This window comes from Mustela lutreola, chromosome 9 (genome assembly GCF_030435805.1).
Source record: "Mustela lutreola isolate mMusLut2 chromosome 9, mMusLut2.pri, whole genome shotgun sequence".
NCBI lineage: Eukaryota > Metazoa > Chordata > Mammalia > Carnivora > Mustelidae > Mustela > Mustela lutreola.
The window spans coordinates 131,479,839-131,505,852 of NC_081298.1; the positions used below are offsets into that span (position 1 = coordinate 131,479,839).

The 26,014-nt window shown below is 45.9% G+C and overlaps 2 protein-coding genes across 4 annotated transcripts in view; both read left to right on the forward strand.

Moving 5' to 3' along the window:
* Positions 1–1,508: 1,508 nt before the first annotated feature.
* Positions 1,509–23,300, forward strand: MATN3 (matrilin 3). Its single transcript, XM_059132575.1, has 8 exons — positions 1,509–1,780; positions 6,831–7,397; positions 10,300–10,425; positions 11,183–11,308; positions 12,620–12,745; positions 16,279–16,404; positions 20,002–20,110; positions 22,352–23,300. The coding sequence occupies exons 1-8, from the start codon at positions 1,597–1,599 to the stop codon at positions 22,407–22,409; spliced, it is 1,422 nt and encodes a 473-aa protein (XP_058988558.1). The 5' UTR covers positions 1,509–1,596; the 3' UTR covers positions 22,410–23,300.
* Positions 23,301–25,238: 1,938 nt separating this feature from the next.
* Positions 25,239–26,014, forward strand: part of WDR35 (WD repeat domain 35) — a 63,332-nt gene continuing 62,556 nt past the window's right edge. For 2 of the 3 annotated variants that reach the window (XM_059132577.1, XM_059132578.1), the window contains exon 1: positions 25,240–25,399. In XM_059132577.1, coding sequence (XP_058988560.1) covers positions 25,376–25,399 — 24 coding nt within the window. In that variant the 5' untranslated portion in view covers positions 25,240–25,375. Of the gene's footprint in view, positions 25,400–26,014 lie in introns of all 3 variants that reach the window. The other variant, XM_059132579.1, reaches the window with a different exon arrangement.

Below are 26,014 nucleotides of genomic sequence, written 5' to 3' on the forward strand. Positions count from 1 at the left end.
AATAATTACAAACTAAGGAAGTCCCCCAAATGAAACACACAGGATTCTATAATAGATCAGAAGGCAGAGACAGTAGGAAAGAATCTATTTAAAACCCAATTTTTAAAACTGCTCACTGGGAAACATTAGTGAACCACAAACTCATGTGCTCGTGATCACATTAAAAACAAATGAAACAGAAAATGGGGGTGAATAGAAGAGCATCAAATGCGGTTAAGTGTTAGTATTGTTTTGTGGGTATATGTGTTACCTATTTATGTAGCTGCTGGCTCATAATGTAAAATGTAGTTGTTATCATGGGTCGTGGTAAAAATAAGCTTGAAAAACTGATTAAGATCTGGCCTCCCGGAAGGCTGCTCTGAGGAAGACATGAAACTGATGACAAGCTCGGTGTCCTCCAGGACACGGAGAAGGCAAGGCTGGCATGGTTGAGGCATGGAGAGCAGGAATACAGGTCTGGATGTTGGTCAGTGCTGCAGAGGGAGGTGGGATGGAATCTCCAGGAGCCTTGTTGGCCCTGAAAAGGAATGTGGACTTTACTGGAAGCAAAGTTGCAAGGAAGTGATTTTTAAGGTTACTGCGTGGAGTGTGGGTTTTAGAGGACTCCCAGTCCGGAAGCAGGGAGACCAGGTTCGATCTGTTGGAACTCGCCTGCGTTGTCAGGTTTTAGGACCCAGCTCAAACCTCACCTGTTTCTAGAAGCCTTCCTGCTTTGCTCAGGAGGAGACAGTCTGTTCCCTGAGACCATTTATGCTTTTCTCCCAGTAGACAGTTCTCCGAGGGTCCCCTCAGGGGCCCCAGCCCGGTTGCTGCCTCCATCCCTCTTCCGGAGAGGACCTGGGGTCTCGGGCGCGCCTTCGAAGCCTCTGTTGGTACAGGCGGGCCTCCCAGCTGCCAGGGGGTTCTCTGGGGAATGTATGTTTGACTTTCTATTCCTGGTAATATAAGTTCAAATGTTTACGGATGTTTGAAGCTGGGATGAAAGCGTTCCTATTCATGCTGCTAGAATCTGTGAGGCTTCTTTCTCTTTTACTGAGAGCCCACAGCAAAACTGGGGTGACTTGGCTGGGGAAAGGAATGCAGTGTGAGGAGCGAGATGAAACCTCGCCGCAGGCACCGCTGCCGGGAGCGGGAAGACAGAGCCCGGGGCCCCCTCGGCTGGGGCCGGGGGTCAGGCCTGCTGGGGCAGCGGGAGAGCGCAGGGCGGGCGGACTGGGCCGCGGGTTCGCAGGCCTGAGCGCAAGTCCCGGGAGAGGCGGAGCGCGGCCAGGAGGCGCCCGGCCTTGCCCACCCAGACGAGACCCGGCGGGGGCCTCCGCGCGCCGGACTTCGGGCACCGCGCCGCCGCCGGCCTGCCCCAGACATTCCGTTTCTGCCGCCGGAATGCGCGGACAGGATCCCGCGGGTCCCGGGCGCGGAGCCCGGCGGCTCCACCCGCGCTCCAGCGGTGGGCGGGGCGCGGGGCGGGGCCACGGGTGGGCGGGGCGCGGGGCGGCGGGACCTTTAAATTGGCCGCCTCGGCGCAGGGCCCAGGCTCTTGGCTGCTGGAGCGAGCGAACCTTCGACGACGACACCTGCAGAAGCGCGGAGCCCGCCATGCCGCGCCACCTCTCGGGACTGCTCCTGCTGCTCTGGCCGCTGCTGCTGCTGCTGCCGCCGACCCCCGCCGCCCCCGGCCCCCTGGCCCGCCCGGGTTTGCGGAGGCTGGGCACGCGGGGCCCAGGGGGCAGTCCCGGGCGCCGCCCTGTCTCTGGCCAGCCCGGCGGGGCCCGAGGCGCAGGTACGCGGGGGGAGTGGGACCCCCGCCTGGGAGGGACGCGAGCGGGCACCGGGGAGGGACAGCCGGCAGGAGGGAGGTGGGGAGGACCGGGCGGGAGGGATGGGTGGCAGGGGAAGCGGGGCATCCAACAGGAGAAGCCCCGTGCAGCCGCCAAGTGTTCCCTGCGTCCCAGCCTGAGCCAGACTGCGGTGCAGGAGAAAGAATCTCCTCCCCGATGAGACCTGTGGGGAGACGGGTCCAGGCAAGGGAGTGGGATGTCCAAAGTCACTCATAGTCGGGACTCGAATTTGGGTCGCCTGAAGCTCAAACTCCAGCCTCTTCCCTCTGCAATTTGGGCCTGGAGGTTGGGGCGGCCGGGGACACAGACGACCTCCCCGCCTCTGTGCCAACCCCTACCTCTGTGCTGCTGAACGAACCCTTCCTGAGATTCTGCCTTTAGTGTCTGGAAATCACTTCACCTATAGCCCCAGATCAGGGTGACCCTCCCTCTCCTGGATACACCCTTCAAGCTGTCTCAGTCCAGTCTAGGATGTGGACCAGAATTTGGACTGGAATTCACACCAGGGAGTGGGGGTGGGAAGCCAAAAAGGAGACCAGAGGGGGCAGCTGGATGGCCAACGACCTCTCTTGTAACCATCCTGGTCTCCACGTCTTCTGCCGCTGACCACGTGTTCTGCTTGAACTGACTGGGTCCCAGTCCCAACCTGTACTCTCTTAGATCCTCAAACACCCAAGACACTGAGTCTTTGGCAAACAATTTTCCATTGCCCTTTTGGTCAGTAGTTAGTTCCGGGGGCAGAGGTTCCTAGAGTAGCAGAGCTGGAAGACCACCCGTCACAATCCCTGAAAGCATGTAAATTGAGGCTTACCAAATGACCCAGCAAATCTGTCAGGGCTCAGAACAGAACTCAGGGCTCCAAAATCCCACACAAGGATCTTTCTGCAGCTATATCCTACCAAGCTCTTAAAATGGGTTTACATAAAATTTTATCTTCATTACGAAAATGTCCAGTTTCAGTCTTGCTGAAGAGGAGAGGCTGCACCAAACCATTTTCTGGGTCTCCAGTCTCATTCATGCCTCAGGTTGATTTGCTTTGTCTATCCCCTTCTGCATCTTTCTGGATAATGTTGAGAAAGAGTACAAAGGTTTCCTTCCTGTGTCAGGCCCAAGGGGCTGGATTTGAAATGGTGAAAGCATTGTCTTTGAGCCAGGGAGTACCAGGATTCACAAGGGTTAAATTTAGGGGGTAGCCTGCTTTGCTCCGGGCTGGGGTGGTGGTGCCTTTCTTCTAAAAGGTAACCTTGCCTCTGGTCTTGACCCATCTCCCTTGGGGATGAGACTGGGAGAGGGAGGAGGGATTCCTTAAGGGGTGTTCGAGTTCCCCCGCATTACTTGGATCCAAGCTGATCTTGAATGATAATCCTTCAATAAACATTACGTTTCACCCTTTCCCAAACGCCCTCCCTTTTCTGCAACCAGAAATGGCTATGCTTTCCTATAGGCTTTTATTTCTAGCAGAACTATAAAAAAATCAGCATAATTTTAAGTTTGGAAATCTTTAAGGAAGTTTAGATTCTCACTTTCTTGCTTTCTGAGAATCAAAGCGCTGCTTTCTAGTATAGGGGAGTGAGATTCCAAAACAGTGACGTTGCAGAGGGAGTCCAAATCAAGAAGTAAGCAGATGCTCAAGGAATTTCCCGTCATCTGAGTTGAGCCCCTGTATTAGTTTTCTATTGCTGCAGTAACAAATTACCACAAACTCAGTGACTTAAAAATAATACACATATATTATCTAAGAGTGCTATAGACCAGAAGTCCAACACTAGTCTCAGATGTCTAAAATTGTGTCAGTAGGGCTGTGTTCCTTTGGGAAGGATCTAGGGGAAACTATCTTTGCCTAGTTCAGCATGAAGAGGTTACCTTCACTCCTTGACTCATGGCTTTTTCCCCATTTTCAAAGTCACTGAAAGAAGTTTGGGTCCTTCTCACATCTCATCACGGTGATCTCCTCTCCTGCCTCTCTCTTTTTTTACTTTTAGGGGCCTCTGTAATTAAAATTTAGGACCCACCCCTAAAATTCAGGATAAAATCCCCATCTCAGGGTCATTAACTTAATCCATCTGCCAAGTCTTCTCCTCCTCCTCCTCCTTCTTCTTGCCATGTAGAGTAACATACGTCCAGGTTCCAGGAATTAGGAGATGGATATTTTGGGGGGCAAGGGAGCTTTATTCTGCCCATGACACCCCCTGTAGCCTCCATAAAGGATTCCATGTGAGAAGGAAGGAATCATGCACATATACTGTAAGAACATAACCTTGACATGAGTCAGGACAAGATTTGGGTATTTGGGTTGTCAAATCTAGGTCTCATATCGACACGTATTTTTCCTTTTATTCTAATTATGTACAAGTACCTACATCCATGTCCAGGAAGGATTTTCAATAGGATTCTTCTTCCTTGCTCCTGATACATGGTAATCAAGGGATGAAATGAGATTTGGGAGGGTTTTTTTTTTTTTTTTTTTAAGATTTAATTCCTTTTGACTTAACTAAATACATGACATATAGCATACTTCAGGGCAGTAGCTCAAAATCAACAAGCAGGATGTTTACTAGGTACATGATATAATGTTGATTTTGTGTATCTGTGTGTGTGTGTGTGGTGGAAAATATGATTTCAGAGAGAGGCAGCCATTCAGTGAAAAGCCCCTTTAGGTTGGGAGTCAGGAAACCTGGAGTCCTATCCATGACCTGCTGTTTTCTGGCTCACCCACCTTCCAAACCTCAGGCTTCTCACCTGTAAAATGGGTATAAAAGCAACTTCTGCACCTCTGACTTCACAGGATTGTTTCTTTTGTGCCCTAAGATCTCTATAACATTATTGAAAGTAAAGTATGATTTATTTTCTTAATTGAATACGTCCAGGAAGCAGGATAAAACCAGAGGATAGTTTTCTGTTTTTAGAAGAAAACTCTCTAGAGGCATCATTCCTGTTCCAGATAGGGCTTTTTTGGTCACAAACTGTCTCGTGTAGGAGTTTGTTTTGAAACCATCTTTTTCCCTTAGTCACCGAGTAAATTGCCTTCTTACACTAGTGTTACCTTCCAGCCCCCTGTCAGGAAAAGAAAGAACCCTGGTTGATGCTTCATGCCCAAGCATCAGTTACATTTCCATTTAGGACTTGGTGTGTATGACGAGTTGTGTGTGCGTGTGTGTGTAGAGGAGGAAGAATGACTTGAAAAAGATGTTTAGTAACTGGCTTTCCTCTCTTTTGGACTTGATTTTGGTGGCTAGGAGAGAGAGTTTAGGACAAGATTGGGGGAAAAGGAAGAAAGAACAAATGAAAATGAAGATGTGTGTGATTTTTTTTTTTTTTTAAAGATTTTATTTAGGGGCATCTGGGTGGCTCAGTTGGTTAAGCATCTGCCGTTGGCTCAGGTCATGATCCTGGGGTCCTAGGATGGAGCCTCATGTTGGGCCCCCTGCTCAGTGGGGAGTCTGCTTTTCCTCCTTCTGCCCCTCCCCCTTGCTCACACTCTTGCTCTTTCCCTCTGAAATAAATCAGTAAAATCTTAAAAAAAATTTTTTTATTTTTCTTTGAGTGTGAGAGAGAGGGCGTGAGCTGGGAGTAGGGACAGAGGGAGAGGGAAAAATCAGGCTCCACCCAGCAGGGAGCCTGATGCAGAGCTCCATCCCAGGACCCCAGGATCATGAAGGTAGACCCTTAACCGACTGAGTCACCCAGGTGCTCCAAAGATGTGTGGTGGTGTTACAAGGAGCTTGTTTTTTTTTTTTTTTTTTTTTTTTTTTTTTTTTTTTTTAAGATTCACTTATTTATTTTAGAGAGAGAGAGAGAAAGAAAGAGAGGGAGGGACAGAGGGAAAGGGAGAGAGAATCTCAAGCAGACTATGCGGTGGGCAGGGAGCCAGCATGGGGCTTGATCTTACCCCTGATACCATAAACTGAGCCGAAACCAAGAGTCAGAGCCTAACCTACAGCGCCTTCCAGGGGTCCTGATGCTTGGAACTTTAGAGGAGGAAAGATACAAGCTTCTTTGCTTTTGTAGCCCTGGGGCTAAAACATGGTAGGTCCCCCAAAAGAATTTGGTGAATGAAAAAATGAAAGGGGTGACTACAAGAGTTTGGTGGGGGCAGAGGGGAGACACAAGTGGACATCTCTGCTCCTGAAAACCAGACACGCAGAATTGGAAGCACAACCGACATGGATCAGATTGTCATTCCTCTTTTCACGGTTAAGTATCTCAGGCTCACGGGGCCCCAGAGTTCACTAAACCTGATGAATGATGGGAAGGAGGGGGCACTTAGGGCTACTCTGGGGGCAGTTTTTGTCTCATTGGTGGGGGAGTAGAAGAAGGAAGCTTCCAGAAAAGCACCAGTGTGTTTGCCTTGAAGTCTGCCATTGCTTGAGGTGTATGAGGATTGGACAGGGCAGCGAGGCTATTCAAGGCCACTGTCCCATTGTGCCATGGCTGAGGTGCCCAAGAAAGGTCTGGAAACCATTCATTCCTGGGAGGCCAGCAGAACCTTGGGAGCAATGCTGAAGCAGAGGAATGAGGTTCTAGGGGGAAGTTTGGGGTTCAGCCAGCCTTAGCCAGCCTATTGGAGAAACTTCTCCCCTCTGTGTGAATCCTCATTAGGGAATTTGAAGGACCTTGGTGCTTTTAGCATCTTTTTTTTTTTTTTTTTTTTAAGATTTATTTATTTATTTGACAGAGATCACAAGTAGACAGAGAGGCAAGCAGAGAGAGGAGAGGAGGAAGCAGGCTCCCCGCTGAGCAGAGAGCCCGATGCGGGCCTCGATCCCAGGATCCTGGGATCATGACCTGAGCCAAAGGCAGAGGCTTTAACCTACTGAGCCACCCAGGCACCTGGTGCTTTTAGCATCTTAAGGGAGGATGATGGTCTTGGCGAAAGGTAGCAGACAGTAGGGCCTCCAACCGCAGGGCTCTTCGGGTATGAGGACCGCCCCATTTCCGGCTGGGATGACGTCATTGCTCAGCTGTACCCGTCCTCCACACCCTTCTTCGCAGGTGTTTGCAGGAGCAGGCCCTTGGATTTGGTGTTCATCATCGATAGTTCCCGCAGTGTGCGGCCCCTGGAGTTCACCAAGGTGAAGACCTTTGTCTCCCAGATAATTGACACTCTGGACATTGGGGCGGCAGATACACGGGTGGCAGTGGTGAACTATGCTAGCACCGTGAAGATTGAGTTCCATCTCCAGACCCACTCAGATAAACAGTCCTTGAAACAGGCTGTGGCCCGGATCACACCCCTGTCTACAGGCACCATGTCCGGCCTGGCTATCCAGACAGCAATGGATGAGGCCTTCACGGTGGAGTCAGGAGCTCGGGGGCCCACTTCCAACATCCCTAAGGTGGCCATCATCGTGACAGATGGGAGGCCCCAGGACCAGGTGAATGAGGTGGCGGCTCGGGCCCGGGCATCTGGTATTGAGCTCTACGCCGTGGGCGTGGACCGGGCAGACATGGAGTCCCTCAAGATGATTGCCAGCGAGCCCCTGGACGAGCACGTTTTCTATGTGGAGACCTACGGGGTCATTGAGAAACTCTCCTCTAGATTCCAGGAAACCTTTTGCGGTAAGTCTTGCTCCCAACTAGAATATTCAGATATTGTGTCTCCCAAGAAAGAGATTTATTCTTTTTTTTTTTTTTTTTAATTTTTTTGGTAGAAACTTTATGGAAAACTAAAATATAAGCAGTGCTTTTCTTCAGTTTTTTACCAGCTTAAACACACCTTGTTGGTTTAGGAATATAGAGTTGCTTTATATATAACTTGGTTTGCTCATAAAAATCTTCGTGTTTGCATTAGAAATGTGAAGGTCTAGAAATATCCAGGATAAATGATCCTGCTGTTCCCTGATGGGGTCAGAAAAAAATACAAATAAAAAAACTCAAGACTCCTCTTTTCTCCCCTCTGCCCACAACTCCATCTTCTCCCGATATTTTCTTTAGCTTTACCACCTCCGGCTTTAACAGAACTCTGCCTGTTTTCCTGCCGAAGACGGCGAGCAGCATCTGTCCGCCCGTGGAAGGATCCTCCGGCTTTCCGGCGTAACTGGCAGTTAGGGTTTTGCTTATTTTCTGCATCCTCTAGTTTTCAGATTCTGTTCTTCCTCTGATTATTCTTTGTGGAGGGACAGGATTAGGAGCGGGGGTTGGGGGAAGGGTTGAGATTTCAGTTCACTTGGGAGATAGCGAGAAGCAGATTTTTTAAAAAAATCTTGGATTTTTTGTTACAGTCCTTTCTTTTTTCCTTTAGGATGCAGTTTGAATATGAGCATGCTAATTTTTTTTGTAAGATTTTATTTATTTATTTGAGAGAGAATGAGTGAGAGAGAGCACGAGAGAGGAGAAGGTATACAAGAGGGAGAAGCAGACTCCCCAAGGAGCTGGGAGCCCGATGCGGGACTTGATCCTCAAAGTCCGGGATCACGACCTGAGCCTAAGGCAGTCGCTCAACCAACTGAGCCACCCAGGCGCCTGAGCATGCTAATTTAATTGGAATTTTTAGCACGAATCAGTCAAATCCATGAATATGAATCCAGTTAAGGCGGGGCTTTAATCTTAGCGACTGATCAGAATTATGAATGTGTGAGACGCATACTTTATTTTTAGGTTTGTTTTTTCTTTTTAAAAAAGATTTTATTTATTTATTTGAGAGAGAGAGAGAGAGCGAGTGAGCACAAGCAGTGGGGAGGAGCAGAGGGAGAAGCAGACTCCCTGCTAGGCAGAGAGCCTGATGTAGAACTCGATCCCAGGACCCTGGATCATGACCTGAGCTGAAGGCAGACACTTAACTGACTGAGCCACCCAGGCACCCAAGTTCCTTTTTTCCTTTGTATCCATCTATGTTTTGTCTTTGTATCTACCCATATTCATGCTTTATTATTACTATTATTTTTTATTTATCATTTAGAGATACAGTCTTTCAAAGCCTTCTGTGGAATTACCCAAACAGGTGTGGGCAAATTTCTAGTTCAGGTGAATTTTAAAATGTAGATACCTACACTGTGTAACCTATGCCGCATCTCTTTACTTGATATGCATTAATTAATCTGATGCACTGATGATGCATGGATAAAATATTCCCTCCATATTATTAAGCAGTAGTCTGGAGATGGTGACGAGACATGAATTAGTAATTACAGTTGCAAATTTCAAGGAGGCTTTATATTGAAATTAATGTGGAACTCAGCAATCACCCCAGTTTGTCAGGAAATGGGAGATGAAGTCTTGGTCTAGAGCCAAGTTTGGCCTCAACTCGGCCAGACCTGGCTGGTGGCCCTTCGTCTTTCCTGTCCCAGGATACTGGGCCTTCACAAGCTGTTCTTGGCATTCCTTGGTTTCTCAAAAGAACATGGCTTTCTTTCTCCCAGGAAAACCCCCTGTGCTTGTGGGTGAGAGCTTTTCCATAAAGACGCTGGTCTGTGGCAGAGTTGGGTCTCAAAGCTAGCACCTGGGGTTGGGCTTGAAGGCCATAAAGTAGCAAGTGGTGAGTGGCAATCTTTTCCTTCTGGTACAAAAGAACTGCTTGTTCTGGGGAAAAAACGTCCTCTCTATGAAAAGGGACTGAGGGGTAGCTTGTTGTAGTCAACGGGTTGGAAAGATCATTCCATGAAAAGGCTCTTCTTGGGAAAATATTAACCTTGACCTGTTGCCAAAGCAGTCGAGGCTGGGTTACCTGCCCAGGGGTGCCAGCCTCCTCCAACAGGCCTCCTGGGTTTTCTCAGAAATGACTAAATTCATTGATTCTTCTTTCAAAACATGTTACTAGGAAAAAAAAAATCCAACGAGATACAAACACCTTCAGGAGTGAAAAGGTGAGGCTGCGGCTTCGCTGACGTAATCTTCCTTTTCTTTTTACCTGCTTGCATGGAGCTTGTGAGTCCACGCTCCTTGCAGATACTTGAGGCCCTGAAGTTTCACACCTGTATGTTTAGGCTCCCACACCCCTGCTGCTCATTCGGAAGGCGGTTACCTGCCTTGCCCTCCACTGTTTGCATGTTCAAGTACGTACTGCCGCCCCACTGAGTTCCAGGCAGAGGGACATGCCTGTGTGTGAATTCGTTTTGACAGACACTGTAGAGCCCTTGGAAAGCAGATTCTGGCTCCAGCAGGACAATGATCTCATAGATTTTCCAGAAGTGCACTGAAGTAAATTCTTTTTCCTGGGCTAGGTGGAGACATTGAATAAAACATCAAGTTGTGTGACCACGTGAGTGTTTGCCTTCGGCTCCAAATTCAGAATTTCCTTTCTCTTTAAGAAAGCTGAAACAAAATCTGTAATTTTAAATTAGCAGCATCATTCATGTAAGAGTGGTGCTTCCAAGAAGCCAGAGGCAGAAGACAGAGGGCCAGTTTTTTATGATGAGCTCTCATTGAAAAGGAACCAGAGGGTGATGTCTTTTTGGCAGGGAAGGAAGTATCTGGAACATTTTTTATGTGTTGATACTGATGATTGTCTACTTCCGGTGGGCAGCTCTGGACCCGTGTTTGCTTGGCACACACCAGTGCCAGCATGTGTGTGTCAGTGATGGGGAAGGCAAGCACCACTGTGAGTGCAGCCAAGGCTACTCCTTGAACGCCGATCAGAAGACATGTTCAGGTGAGGCCTGCTTCGGGGAGCTTGCCTGACTGGGGCTCAGCTAGACACCTGCCCTCCAGGTTTGGGACTGGCCTTATGCTTTTCTCTTAACTGCCTTTTGGTTGGTTCATGGTTGCTTATCAATGTTTTTCCTCTAAAATTGTTGGAGAAAAGTGAGGTAATACATGAATCAGCATCTTTATAGTACTTATAATTAGTTTTCAAGAAAAGGGTTAGTAGGGAAATGGGTTAGTCAGGAAGGGAGCCAGAACTCTCAGTCTTTTTGAGGATTTTGGAACTATTCCTGGATTTTACTTAATTAAGTACAAGCTGCTCCTTTGTCTCTGAGACCAGAGCTGCTTGCTGAATTTAGACACAGAAGAAAGTTTAGAGAGGTTCTTACTCATCTGGTATATGACTACTCACATAAAGTAAGTAAAGATGGGATCTAGGTCCATTTTTTTTTTTAAATCCTCAAAAAAAGTCTTGAGAGGAAGGAAACTTAGAGATCATTTAATTCAACCTACTCATTTTATAGATGATGAACTTGAGACCCAGGGAAGGAAGATGACTTACCCATGTCATGGGGTCTGTGAGTGAAAGAGCCAGCACAGAAATCAGTTCCCAACCTCCTGTCCTGTGGCCTTTCTGTTGCGCTAGGCCACCTCCCATTTTAATACCTGTATGTGTGTGTGTGTGTGTGTACCTGTGGTGGTGACCTGTAATTAATTTACCACGTTTTCCTGTGTTTCCATTTGTCCTGATGGTCTTTTGGCAGCTATCGATAAGTGTGCTCTGAACACTCACGGTTGTGAACACATCTGTGTGAACGACAGAACTGGCTCTTACCACTGTGAGTGCTACGAAGGTTACACCCTGAACCAAGACAGGAAGACTTGTTCGGGTAAGTGGAGGGGGGCTTTCTTTTTGCTACCTCCCCGTCTGCATTCCCCCCCCAGCTGGTGTTGAAGGGGTAAGGCACACTGACCCGGCACTTGGTTGGTTTTTCTCTCTTGGGCATTGTAGCCAGCCCTGGCAGTGCTTTCCAAATGCTAAACACAGTGTAGTAAGTTAAAATCGAAGAATGCTCCACAAGACACTTATTAACTACAACGGTATAAACAGTTCCTTCCTAGTAGAGAGACCTGGCAGACACCCCTTCAACCAGGTGACCAGAGGGAACCCCACTAGTCGTGACCTACAGTGACATCATGCCTCTCCTCACACGATGTCCTGAGGGCACAGTAGCGCTTCTGTTGTCTTCTTTAAATATTTAGCCTCAGGAGGAAACTTCAAACAAACCCAAACTGAGAGATATTCTACAAAGTAATTTTCCAGTGATTTTCAAAGCTGTCAAGGTCATGAAAGGCAAAGATGGAGGAAGTGTCCCAGAGAAGAAAGGACTAAGGACATGTTACAGTGAAGTACAATGTGGACCCTGGATTGGGTCCTGGACCGGAAAAAGGGCGTTAGTGCTAGAACAAATGGCAACATTTTACTAAGATCTGTGGATTAGTTAATAGCGTTGTGTTAGCGCTAATTTCCTGGTTTTGATAATTGTGCTATGGTTATATGGGACGTTAACGCTCAGGAAAATAAGGAGAAGTACAGAACTTTCTGTGCTGTTTCTGGAACTCTTCCGTATGCCTGCAGTGATTTCAAAATGAAAAGTTTAAAGACAAAAAAAATTACCACGTCCATGTATAAGAAAAGTGCATTGAGTGACAGTTTGGGTCCTGAGTTCTGATGCTGCTCTGAGTCGGCTGGTCTCCTCTAGATTCAGCTTCTTCACTTAGAACAGGGAGGGCTGAATTACAGTTCCTTCCCACTCAAATTTGGCGTCTTTCTGAATCTAGTGGAATTAGCCACACAATCGTTGGTACACCCCTGATGCAGTGTAAATACAATAAACCTAAGAGGAATGCTTTAGGAATTATTTATTTATTTAGTATTTATGAGATACTTAGGTCCTAAAAACTCAGTCTGGATGATTTTGAAAAAGCAGCTGGGAAAAAGGAAGAATAAGGACTGTGTGTAGGATTTCGCTAAACACCGCTAACTTCTGGTATCAGCCCATAGTTCGGATGGCTGTGGAAGGTTTCCAATAGGTTTGCCTCTTATATATTTCTAGCCACAGGTAAGAAGATTTCTATATATGGGTAATAAAAGACTTTTCCACTTTTAATTGCTTTTCTCCTGGAATTTTCTTTGGTAGCTCAAGACCAATGTGCCTTTGGTACACATGGCTGCCAGCACATTTGTGTAAATGACAGAGATCGGTCCCATCACTGTGAATGCTACGAGGGTTATACTCTGAATGCTGACAACAAAACGTGTTCAGGTAAGGTCCACTCAACAAATTCTTTCCCAGCTGGCTCTATCTATGGCAGTGAAACCAACTTGCAATGGACACAGCAAGAGACTCTTAAAGATACTTGATGAATCAGACTCTACACCTTCTATCCTGCTTATAGACCAAGGCACGCATTGCTCAGACGGCAGTGAGCTCACTTGATTTTGCAAATATATCTCACTTCAGAAATGGGTAGGGCGTGAGGGATATGAGAAAAGCTAACTGAATGTAGGATCCGTATCCAGGAAAATGTTATAGCTCTGTACACTGGGGACTTGTGAAGCAAATGGGAACTTCAGAGGAAGTCAGTTGAAAACAGTAACTATTTGGTGTGATAGGCTGAACTGATCTTTTTCCAATTAAAACTTGCCCTGGAACTTTTCTGTAGCGTTAATCTTAAAGCTGGATCGTTTTAGTAAAGGAGACTTTGTCAATGACTGAATTAGACCCACACAGATCTTCCAGTAAATGTGAAGTCAGTTGTTCCCTGACGGTTTCTAGATGATCAGTCTTCTGTGAGTCTGAGCCTTATGTCTTGGCAAATCCTCATTAATTTGATTTAAATTCACTGGCAGAGCAGGGTGACATTTATAATGTAAAAACACTTCTGAGAGAAATTCCTGCCTCTCAAGGCTGTGTTTAATTTTGGCCATTTTATTAGATTTTTATGTATATGCTCCTGTCCCTTGAGGAGAGATATTATGTGACCTTTTCGAGAGAGACTAAGGGAAATGGCACATGACCAATGCCCTTAAAAAAAAAAAAAGAATTTAAAGAGGACTGAGCACCTATTTTGCTCCCAGGACTGTGCAAAGCCCTGTGGGGATGTAAAGAAGCACATTTTCTGCCCCTGGGCAATTTATAGGCTGGGTGCAAAGAGAACCAACACCTTGGGGAAGCAGACTAGGCAGGGAGAGGGATGGACAGTAACGTAGGGCTGTGGAAGCCCGGGAGGCAGGCTGTCTGGGGAAGGGTGCAGACCATGTGGGCAGCAGGTGGGCCTCGAGGGTGGTGGAGGTTTAGACAGAGGACTGCAGAGCTGGATGGCCAAGGGGAATGGCTTGTGTTGGTTTGCTCCGGGGGTAGGACCAAGTCAGTTGGGGTGGAGAGGCCACATGGCTGCGCTTCTCAAATTGGTTACAGGTACCCCACTTGGTAGCTTAAGCAGCCAGGGTCATCGAAGACCTTGAAAAAGGACACTAAAATTTACATTTAAACTAACAGATATTGGAGCACCTGGGTGGCTCAGTCATTGGGGGTCTGCCTTCGGCTCAGGTCATGATCCCAGGGTCCTGGGATTGAGCCCCACATTGGCTCCCTGCTCAGCAGGAAAGCCTGCCTCTCCCTCTCCCACTGCCCCTGCTTGTGTTCCCTCTCTACCCCTGTGTCTCTCTCTGTCAAATACATAAATAAAATCTTAAAAAAAAAAACCCTAACAAATATTATGGAATAAATGGAACATTTTATTAAAAAAAAAATCCAAGATAATGTTTAGTTACGGCACACTATTCCAGGCCATGCTCCGAGGTCACAGTACCCCATTTCTTCAGTGCCTACTGGATGCCATACATGGTTCTAGGCAGCTCAGTCACACCTTTATTATTGCTCATAGCCCCTGTATGAGGAAGCTGAGGCCCAGACAGGTTAAGTAACTTGCCCATGGTCACACAACTAGTGAGTCACAGAGCGAGGATTGGAACCTCGGCACTTGCTCTGGGGTTACGCATGAGATCGCATGCCAAGCTATCATGTTTTGTGGCTGTACAGTACAGGGCAAGACTAGATGGTGGAAAGTTAAAGGGTTAGGAAGAAATATATCTATGGAGTCCAGTGCAGAGCAGTGTTTATACATTTTAAAGTAATAACAGCTACTGTTCTGAACTGGGGTACATAACATGGGTCACATCCCCACTAGTGGCCTGTTTTTCCCCCTGCTGGGCAGTACCACAAGGCTTGTAGATTAAATATGGAGCCCTAGAGCAGGGCCGGGGGTGGAGGCATGGCCGTTGTTATCTATAGGGCAGCTTTAGGCTGGGATGAAGGGAAGAGTGAAACAGTCTACTGTTCTGCCTTTTTTTTTTTTTTTAAATTTTAGAGAGAGAGTGAGCGAGCATGCACCTGTGCAGGGACAGGGACAGAGGGGGAGGGAGAGGAAGAGAGGGAGAATCTCAAGCAGACTCCGCGCTGAGTGCAGAGCCCCCTGCAGGGCTGGATCCCATGACCCTGAGAGCATGACTTGAGCCAAAACCAACAGTTGACACTCAACCCACTAAGCCACTGAGGCACCCCCGACTATCCGGCATTGTGCTGGAAAAGTCTGGAGTAATGAAGGGGACTATCAGTGTTAGAGTTAAAAAGATACTCTACAATACACTATGGAGAGACTTGCCTTTCACTCAAAGCTCTTTCATAGGCAATAGTGGAAGTTTCCCAAGTGTGGAGGGACAAGCAAACAAGCAAACAAACTTGGTTGGTCCCTGGAATGACAGAGGAAGAACTTGTGTCTCCCGGGAAGAATTTCTGGGTTTATTAAACTCCTTTAGTTTAAACAGACCTGCTGTTTTCACTTATCCTGGGCCCCTCTAAATGTGGAATGAGCTGAGCATGGCACTTTTTTTTTTTTTTTTAAAGATTTTATTTATTTATATGACAGAGATCACAAGTAGACAGAGAGGCAGGCAGAGAGAGAGGGGGAAGCAGGTTCCCCGCTGAGCAGAGAGCCTGATGCAGGGATGGATCCCTGGACCCTGAGATCATGACCTGAGCTGAAGGCAGAGGCTTAACCCACTGAGCCACCCAGGCGCCCCCGAGCATAGCCCTCTGCTCTCCACTCAGATTTGGGCCAGCCGTCTTCCTCCTTGTGATAGATTTCTGGGACAGATAATAAGTGCTCCACTCTCCAAACCGACACCTCCCCTCACTGTCATCACTGTTGTCACTACCTCTGTGTGCATGGGTGTGCCGGCTGGAGTCTTCTGTCCTGCTTTGCACCCTTTCAAGGGCAGCCCTTAGCCCGCACAACACCCCCTTTATGTGCAGCGTCTGAGTTAGCTCCCTGTGCCAGTGGGTCCCTAATGCATTGTTTCTGGTGATGGTGAAGATGGTCCCTGTGTGGCTAGAGATGTGGGAGGCACTTGGAAGCATCCAGAGAGGACGAAGGTTAAGTTCCAGAATGTAATCAGGACTCGGGCCAGCCCCAGCACTGCGGGCAGTTAGAGGAGAGGAGGCACCCCCTGTACCTGCGAGAACTGAGAAGGCAAGCGGGGAGGAGTCCAAGGTGGGAGCGCAGGGATGTGAGGCGGCGGAAGGGACGGCGGGGCGTTCTCCTGGCAGGTGGGCGCGCTGTCGCCGGCCGCGCTGTCGCCGGCCGCGCTGTCGCCGGCCGCGCTGTCGCCGGCCGCGGACGGCTTCATTCTCAGCCCCTGCTGTGACTGCGCCGGGGCTTTTCTCTGCCAGAAAGCTGGGTCTCCTTCCGCGCTGTGACCTGGGACTATTTTCTCTCCTGCCCCGCGCCCGGCTAGTTCGCAGCGAGTGTGCTGGGGGCTCGCACGGCTGCCAGCACCTGTGCGTGGACGACGGGCCCGCGGCCTATCACTGCGATTGTTTCCCCGGCTACACCCTGAACGAAGACCGGAGGACGTGCGCAGGTACGGACTGTCCCTGCCACCTGTTGGGTTTGCGAGGCTCGTCTTCTAGGAGGCAGCTTTCCTGTCTAAGGCCGGAGCGCCGTCCCGAGGGGTCCGAGGCCCCCGGAGGCTCCCAGCTGTCTTCCCAATGAAGCAGGTGGCGCCGCCAGCCGTTCTAACCCCTAGGATTCCTTCCTCTTCCTTTCTGATTACAGTCTCTTCCTAAGTGGGATTGTCGTTGCAGTGATGGTAAGATACACCTGACGGCCGATTTCCCGCTTTCACCGTTTCGAAGCCTCTAGTTCGGTCCCACTCCCCATCCGCAGAACTTTATCATCCCAGCCTGGAGCTCTGCCCCCATCCCCTTCTTTCCCCGCCCCGGGGTCCCCTCTCCTTTTCACCCTGTCACTCCCTTTGCCCCGGGGCTCCCTGCTTCCAGGTCCTGGGCTCCACCGTGTGCACACCTGGCTATGCTAGGAACGCGCCCTGCCCGTGTCCCCCCTTCGCTGGGACCCCCTTCCCTCACCACTACCGCTTGCCAAAATCCAAGAACCACATCCTTGCCAATATTTGGTTTTGTTGGATTAAATTTTTGCCATTCTAGAGGAGGCAAAAAAAGTGTTTCCCTACGGTCTTTATTTTTTCATTTCCTGGCTACTTCCTGTATTTATTAGTCATTGGAGCTTTTTTTTTTTTTTTTTTTTTTTAAATTGGGAAATGCTACCTATGCCCTTACTTTTCTCTTGGGTTTATTATATTTTTCTTACTGATACAATGGAACCCTGTGCATTTCCGGATATAAATTCTTTGTTGTTTTATGTGTGGCAAATATCTTCTAGTGCTTCTATTTTTACTTAAATGATGTCTCTGCAACAGTATTCATGGTATTTTAGTTCTTAAGTTGTGTGGTAGCTTTATGAGTGTTTATTTTTATTATGCTTCATCACTTGCCTAAGTGTTCTCTAAATTGTTTTGTTTGAAACAAATACTACACAGTTGTGTTGGTATGTTTGTTTCTATAACTAAAGAACATGAATTAATTGAATTAATTAAATTGAATGAATGAATGAATTCAATGAACATAATTAATTGAACAGGTCTAGTTCAATTTTACCCCCTCTACCAGAGCTTCCCTTTTCCTTCTGATGAGCTCAGTCCTCTTTCAGCCCAGGACACCTTGTGCTGGAGTGACTTGTTCCTTCAACTGTTCCATCAACCCTTCGGTCAGCAGAGCCCCTACAATTTTCTGGGCACTGGGTGTATAATCGTGAACAGAACATGTATGGTCTTTGGTAACAGTCTAAGGGGGAAAGACAAGGAAAGAGCTATTTATAAAGAAGAGCTGTGAGAAAAGAACAGGGTCCTGAGCCCATGAGGGTTGGGGGACCTCCTTCAGGTTGGGAGGGGCTCTCTGAGGAAGTAACACCTGAGACCTGAGGATCAGCGGTATTTAGGTTGGAATTGGGGAGCTGGAGGAAGAAGGGAGAGCGATGCCAAGGGCTGCCTGGCGACTTTAGGGGGAGCAGAGGGAATGGGAGAGGAGAGGAGGGGGGAGGGGGCAGAGGGAGGGACCCGCCTGGTTGCCAGCGCCTGTGGCAACCACCACCAGCCAGGGAAGTGTGGTGTCGCTTTGAAGAGGGACACAGGGGCTGAGTCATGCTGATCTTCTGGGGCAAGAGCAAGGAGTTTATATTTTGTTTTATAGAAGATGGGAAGTCACCGGAGAGTTTTGAGGAATGGGGCGACATGATTCTGTTTACATTTTCACAAGTCCCCCTGGCTGCTGTGTGGGTCTGAGGGGCTGATGAGCTGGGCTGGGGTGGAGGGTGGCAGTCGGTATGGGGGGGCAGTCGGAGACTGTTGCAGTGGTCCCAGGGTGGGTGAGGAGGGGGACAGTGGTGAGGAAAGCAGGCTGATTCCAGACACCTTCCGGAGGCAGAATGAACAGGATTTGGTGATAAAACAGATGTGGGGAACAGGCCGGGAGACGAATGAGGATGTCTTTCCTATTTCAGACTTGGTCAGAGTTTGAGGCGTGTGTGTTTATGCTCCCTGAGACAGTAACCTCCAACCCCTGGGGGCGGTCGATGTTGTCTATATTTCTCGCATCTTCCATAGCACCTGACAGTTACTAGTAGATATTTCTTCACTTGAAGTGAAGTATGGAACCTCTTCTTGGGGAGGGTGAGGATAGTAGGGAAGAGCTTGCTTTTAGGACTTGAATGTATCAGGGTACTAATATCTAGGCTACCCTATCTAGGGGTTCAATCCTCAGAGAACTCAGTCTTGGGGCATTTTTCTTCTCTTGGAAGATGGGGATTCCAGCCGCATTTATGTTGGATTACGTCCTGACCGCATTGGCCTAACCACTCACATCTTTGCTCAGCAAGCATTCATGGAGCTGCTCTTCTAGATCTAGTACTCTTTCAAGTCTTGAGGAAGGAACTGGGGACATACAAATGTTTTGTAGTTTGTAGTGTACAAGTCTTGCACATCATTTGTTAATTTTAATCCTAAATTTTTATTCTTTTTGATGGTATTGTGAATGGGTTCATCTCCCAACTTACAACTGTGCCACATCCCAATTTTAAAATTTTCTGTGAGTGTTTTAATTAGACTACCCCACTGAGCCATTGTCCTCACAGAACTTACAGTTTATCAGGCAAGAAGCACTGGAAAAGCATCATGAGTGTCAATTATATGCTCTGTACAGGGATGATGGGGATGTACTTAATTTCAGTAGATACTTTCTGGCTTACCGAATGACTGACTGATTTGGGCTGGCTGTCCCAAAAGACAACAGGATTTGGTCAGGTAGATAGATTTTATTTGATCAAATGAATTTATGGTCATCTTTGTTCTATATCCTATCTTTGTAGAATGTGGGAGAAAACATAGGAGCAAAAGACCGTTCTCTGTCCTCAGATGACAATGGAAGATTATACATGGGAAGTTACTCATTTCTGTTAGGCAACTTTAGGCGCTATGATAGTAGGGAGAGCTGCCTCACTGCATTTTAGAAAGAACTAGGAGTTAGCATTATCATTCTCCCAGGTTCTTTGCTTAACTGCTGATACAAACCTAATTTTTACTTCCAGAGTATTTATGGGTAAGAATTAGAACTCTCCATTCAGACCATTCAATAGAATAATAGTCTGTATAAGAAATCAGGAATTATCTACTTTTAATTCTTGAAATATTTTGGCCAAAGAGAGAATTCTTTTCCTTATTTTCATTTCTTAATAGGGACACAGTACCATAATAAGATTAATTACCTTAGGTCTGCATTCTTGGCTCCCCCCTATGTCAACTTTTTAAAAATTTACTTTGTATCACAGAAAGTTTCCAACACTCACAGAAGTAGAGAGAATATAAGGAACTCTCACATAGTCAATACCTAGGATTGATGACTGTAAATGTTTCCCAATATCTAATTCAGTTCCTTCTGTGACATTAATATTTCAGAGTGTTTCCTCCTCTTTCTGTGTGCTCTTATATCCTCTTACCTCCTTGAAAATGCATTTAGTTAAGTCTTAAAAATGGAAGGACTGAATTACAGATTTCCTGATTTCTACGGTTTCTGATTAGCTATAACATTTTGTGTACTGTCGTCATCAGCCATTGAAGAAGCTCGAAGACTCGTCTCTACAGAAGATGCTTGTGGGTGCGAAGCCACCCTGGCCTTCCAGGAGAGGGTCAGCTCATATCTGCAGAGACTGAATGCCAAACATATCCTTTCTGGAAAGGTTTCTGCTTTAAGCCACCCTAGGTAGTACAACTGAGCCAAACATTTTAGGACATTCCGGAGGATAAGGGCCCTATTCATTACGTTTTAAGATGCGCAAAAGCAATACAGTGTTTATTTTTTAAGTTCTTTTAAAATGTTTTAATAGACTGTTTTGCCCATTCAACATTTACATGCTAAAAGCTGCCTATTTCTTTCTCTAGTGCTTTTTCCATAGCAGCTTATGCTGTGTTATTAACAGGTGGAGCTCTTATGCTATGATTCCTTCATATGGGCTTTCTTAGTTCAGAATCTGTAGATGTACAGGAGGTAGCTGATTAGTGAGGAGATGGCTCAGACGACACATACTTTACATAGGCTAGCCAGTTGGTCAAAAGCAGATTTCAAAATGTAGCACAGTCCCATCCAAGAAACTTTCAAAATCAGTTCTTTTTTTTTTTTTTTTTTAAAGATTATTTATTTATTTATTTGACAGAGAGAGCACAAGTAGGCAGAGAGGCAGGGAGAGGGAGAGGCAGACTCCCCATTGAGCCTTGAGCTGGATGTGGGACTTGATCCCAGGACCTTAGAATCATGACCTGAGCCGAAGGCAGCCGCTTAACCGACTGAGCCACCCAGGCACCCCCAAAATCAGTTCTTTAACTAAAGGGGTAATTCAGGAAGAGTACTTTTTCTTAGCTCAAGTTAACAACACTGTCTCTAGGTATCTTAGAGGCGTGGTGTTCAAATTGTGATAGGGGTAAGGGGGGGAGCACAGAAAGTTTTACAAAAATCCATTTTCAAATCCTTAAATTGGCCTAACAAAAATGCTCCAGGGGGTCAGCCGACATTCTCTGTTCCCATCTCTCACTTTGCATTGTCATTCTTCTAACTCTACAAAAGGAAGGCACACTTTATCTAACCTGAGTCTGGTAGGGTGAATTTCTTGGAAGGGTAAAATCTCCGGAAAGCCAAACAAAGGGATAGTTCAACTGTTTTTTCATCAAGATTTCATGAACTCCCCCAATTTCTTTCACTAAAAGACTTTTTTTTTTTTTTTAAGATTTTATTTATTTATTTGACAGAGAAAGATCACAGTAGACAGAGAGGCAGGCAGAGAGAGAGAGAGGGAAGCAGGCTGCCCGCCGAGCAGAGAGCCCGATGCGGGACTCGATCCCAGGACCCTGAGATCATGACCTGAGCCGAAGGCAGCGGCTTAACCCACTGAGCCCCCCAGGTGCGAAATTTTGCCTTTTATTTTTAGTAATTTTATGTCAAAACTTATAATTTATTTGTTTGATCAATTATGTGCTCATAATAGTTGTAATGATAATTGAACCCAGATGATTAAAATAACTGGGGACCTTATGGTCAAAGAATATTAATTTAAAGGTAGTTTCAATATAAATGTATATATGCTTGTTGTTTGTATAAATTTACCTCAGAGAAGACTCAGGGATCAAGAAAAGATTTTCAACATTCAAAGTAGAATAAAATTCTGTGGAGAAAGTGGAAAGGAAATACAAATTCCTTTATTTTTAAATATTTGATTTTTAAAGATGGATAGTAGGTGTCCATTTGTATGGTGTTTATATATGGGGTACATTTGAAAGATTAATTTAGATTTTATTTTATTTTTTAGTTAAATAAAAAAAAGATTTATTTATTTCAGAGCGAGGAAGGGTGCGGGGAGGGATAGCATGAGTGGTGGGGAGGGAAGAGGAAAATGGAGAGGGGAAGCAGCCTCCCTGCTGAGTGCAGAGCCCAACACAGCGCTTGATCTCAGGGCCCATGCCATCATGACCCAAGCGGAAACAGAGTCAGGTGCTTAACCAACTGAGCCACCCAGGTGTCCCTAGATTTTATCTTAAAAAACCCTCAATATTTACGATATGGCAGAAATGGCATATTTTGTAACAAAATCTTACGATGAAAATTTTCAAATAATTTAAATATGCACAGATATCTCTTATTTGTCAAAATTACTTTAGGGGACAAGAGCAAAAATGTTTGAAGACAGATGCTCTGTATCATCATCTCTGAAGACCACTGCTTTATAACATGCTCTCTAAAGAATAGAATTCCTGAGTTTTAGATTAAGGATTTGATGAGAAAATAATTTCACTTTTTCTTTATTTACTATAGAATGTAATTATTTTCTTTTATCTTGTATTGAAGTGTTTGAAAGTGTGTTTATGTTTTCTGATGTCTAAAAATAAAAGGCGTTGGCCTTAACAACTAGCCACTCGATGATATTTTGGGCAAGTTGCAAGCAGATGCATATGGACAAATACATCGTTGAATTACTCAGATTTTTCACCTGGATATACGGAGAGCTTGATCTATTTAATATTTTTGCATACTTCAATGTTTCTGCTAATAATTTGCCATTGCAAATGCTTTAATATTACTGGATAAGTAGTATGAGGATCTTCTGGAGAATCAGTAGGACATAAATGTTCACATCCTTAAGAGCAAACTTTAGTGTCTCTAAGCTATGACTGTGAAATGATTCATAGGGAATAGAATGAAAAGTTTGGTATTTCTTTCTTTACCAATTGAGCCATTTAATTTTTAAATGTTTATATTAGTAAGATAACCATTCTTAAAATGGGAACTTTTGATCTATTTTCTCTTGATAGTATTTGTAGTATAAACCAGTTTTATTATTGAGAGTGTAAATTATACAAGTATTTACACATAAAAAAAGTTCATATAATTGAGGTAAATATAATTTAGAACTGTTTCTTTAATGCTTTGATTTTTGCTCACTTTTTGCTGGAATATCACTGAAGCTGTGATCAGGGGATTATAACACACATATCAAGATCAAGTGAACACTACATGAAATATTGTAAGAAACACATAACTAAAGACTTTAGTTTTGAATTAAGTGTTATAACTTCTTACCAAGTTTTGGTAAAAAATCCTACATTATCTTTACAGTTTCACTTTAGGATCCAATCAAGAAAATTATATACTTATAAATATTGATCTAACAAGTTAACAACAAACCCAATGTCGCCATTTTAAACTTTAAGCTTAACTTTTCTTCACTTACATATTTAGTATATGTATTTTATTTTTCCGCTTGAAAGCTTATAGCTCTTAGGAGAAAACCGTCCTTTAAATTGTGACTACTCATTTTTTCTGTTTGTATTCTCTTTAGTATAATAAAAAGTTACCATCTTTATATATTATTGTCATGACTTTTTTTGGTGACCCATATCAATTTCATCTATTAACATATTTCCTTAAACTGAACTAACAAGTATTGAATATATGACGATTTCTGGTCAAAGGACTCAATGTTGTAACTCTTCCTATAATTTATCTCATACTTTTAAGGTTAAAAATGTAAGTTCAGGTTAAATAGGCTTTTATCAAGAATGTTATGGGAGGGGGAATAAAACAAAATTATCTAAATTTGAATAAAATAATGAAGTATAAAAATATAAGCACTTGAAATGTAAATACAACTTACAAATGTAAACCTAAAATCAGTAAAAAATCTAAAGAGAACCTTCAAAGGGAAGAAACAAAAAATAAATATATCAAGGCAGTGTATATTATATGAAACATACACTGTCATTTCTCACCATTTTTGAAAGTTGACTTGAAGCAGTATTATTTTCCAAACTTCAAGACAGGATCAGAATGTTGTTACATAAGGAATAAATGACAGCTCATGTGCAAGCACTAGGGGAAGGTACTTAAAGAGGTGATTTTTCAAGAGTGTGACCATCTCTAGTTTCATCTCTTATATTTCACCGCTTGATTGGAATCCATGGCTTAGATAATTCTGATGTGTTTCATGAGCCCAGTATAGGGAGCTCATTGTGCACCGGTGCCAACATATCTTCAGAATCTACAGTCTGACCTTGAAAAAAGATATACATTTAAAAACAAATAAATTATCTGAATGGGATGGCCGTTAAGTTTGGAAGTAATTTCTCAGGCAGACCTGATTTGTACATTTGGCTAGAGAGGGTAGGAACATCACAGGACATATAAAATGGCCTCTGATGCACAAAGCACATTGGCTTGCTTAGATGCAGGTACCATAGTAAAGACATTTCCCTATCAAAGGAAAATCTAATTTTAGCTGAGGTTTAGATTTGATGGGAAAGGCACTGGGACCATTGTCAATTCTTGAGTGAGTGTGCTGGGTGAGGCAACAGACTCACTTCAAAGATCTGAACATTATTTGCCTGAAATGGGGAAAGACTAAGTGGGGGAATTAGCAGCTGCTGCTGCTTAAAGTACGAGAGAGCCTATGCAATTCAACAGCAGGAGCCGCAGAATATGGTAAAAGGGAAAATCAGATATAAATTAAAAGATAAGTGAGACTAAAATAATTTTCGTGGGAGTTTCTGCCCTGTGCCCAAACTGCGGTGCTTTGCAACTCTCCAACCATTCAAAAAGGACAAGGGAGAACTGAAGAATTAAGGTAGGAAAAGAAGAAAATAGAACACAGTCGACCTCAGGCGAGAACATACCAAACACCAAACTTAATGATTCAAAAATGGAAGGCTATGCCCCAATGGCAATTATATGCCGCAAAGGCCCAAAGCTCATGAACCACTGGGCCGCCGTAACAGCTTAAAGAACCTGTTCAAAAAATTCTAAAACAAACAATGAACACAATCTGGCAAAGAGGGTTCTCCAGTCCCCAAAGGCGTAGGGGAGGAATGCGCCTTCATTTGGCAAAAAGCGCCAGTCCACCAAATACTGTAAAATGCATTTCCTTTAAATAATGCTGGGACTCCGGGGCTTACAAAACACCCAGTCATCTTGACCTCATCTGAATGCGCGCCTTTGATCCTGAGTGGATACTGACACCTCAGGCAAGTTCCACGGCAACCCTCGGAGGTATGACCTGTCCTCCGAGCCTATCGAAAGGAGGACCGCTAAGGCGACGAGGCAGGGCGCTGAGGTCACCCACCAGACCGCAAGCGCAGGGCAAAAAGGCCCAGAACCCGAGCGACCAAGCACGACCACGAGCTCAGCCCCGCGTCTGCGGTCCCTCCAATACCCACGACGTCCGCGGGCCCTCCAGCAAACCCGACGTCCGCGCAGGCGCACGACGCCCGGCGGGGCGAGAACGGCGCCGGAAGTGTCCCTCCGCGCCCCGGATGCGACCCGGCGGCTGTGGTTGCCAGGGCGACGGGCGCTCCCAAGAGCTGCTGGTACTCGCAACTGGAGAATTAGAACGGGCTTCCTTGGGCGGGCCTGGACGGCTGGGCTCGTCCTCTCGGAGTTCCCAGAATGTTCTTTTACCTGAGCAAGAAAGTGAGTTTTCCCGCGGGCGCCATCCCCTCCCGTTCGTCCTCGCGTCCCGCGGGCGATTCCCGCATCCCGCCGGCGGAATCCGGCGTCCTGATCCCGCTTCGCCCCCGCGCTTCCCACCTTCCTGCCTCGTCCCCCCTCGGACGGTGCCGAACCGCAGATAATTCTCGGCGGAGCCAGCAGCCCTCTCGCACAGCTCTCCCATTCCTGCCCCGGGCTCGGTCTTTTTTGGGAAGCCAGCAAGGCAGATCGCGGCGTGCTTCTCCACCCTTTCCCTCTATCTATTGCTGATCCAGGTGCCTTAAATTCTTTGGATGGTCATGGGCTGCCGGCCAAGAGAAAAGTCACAACAAAAGGGTAGCCCAAGGGTTGTATGTGGAAAGGGAATATGGACTGATGGTCTGGATTTATACCTCCGTTTCCCTCTTCCTCCCTATAAAACATTCATCAGCTGACTCCCCACTGGGTTCCCGCGGAGTCACTGTCCTCTTGGGTGCACTTTTTTTTCTCTCTTTCGCAAATGGTAGGGCAGCTCAGGGGATCGTGCCATGCCCATTTTCATCACAGCTCACGCTCTGCAAGAAGGACCGTTTTTCTTCTTGGGGGGATTTTCATCAC

Coding starts and splice junctions, on each gene's coding strand:
- MATN3 (XM_059132575.1), top strand. CDS start 1,597: ATGCCGCGCCACCTCTCGGGACTGCTCCTGCTGCTCTGGCCGCTGCTG. Junction 1,781..6,830: donor CGGCGGGGCCCGAGGCGCAG/GTACGCGGGGGG, acceptor CCTTCTTCGCAG/GTGTTTGCAGGAGCAGGCCC. Junction 10,426..11,182: donor CGATCAGAAGACATGTTCAG/GTGAGGCCTGCT, acceptor GTCTTTTGGCAG/CTATCGATAAGTGTGCTCTG.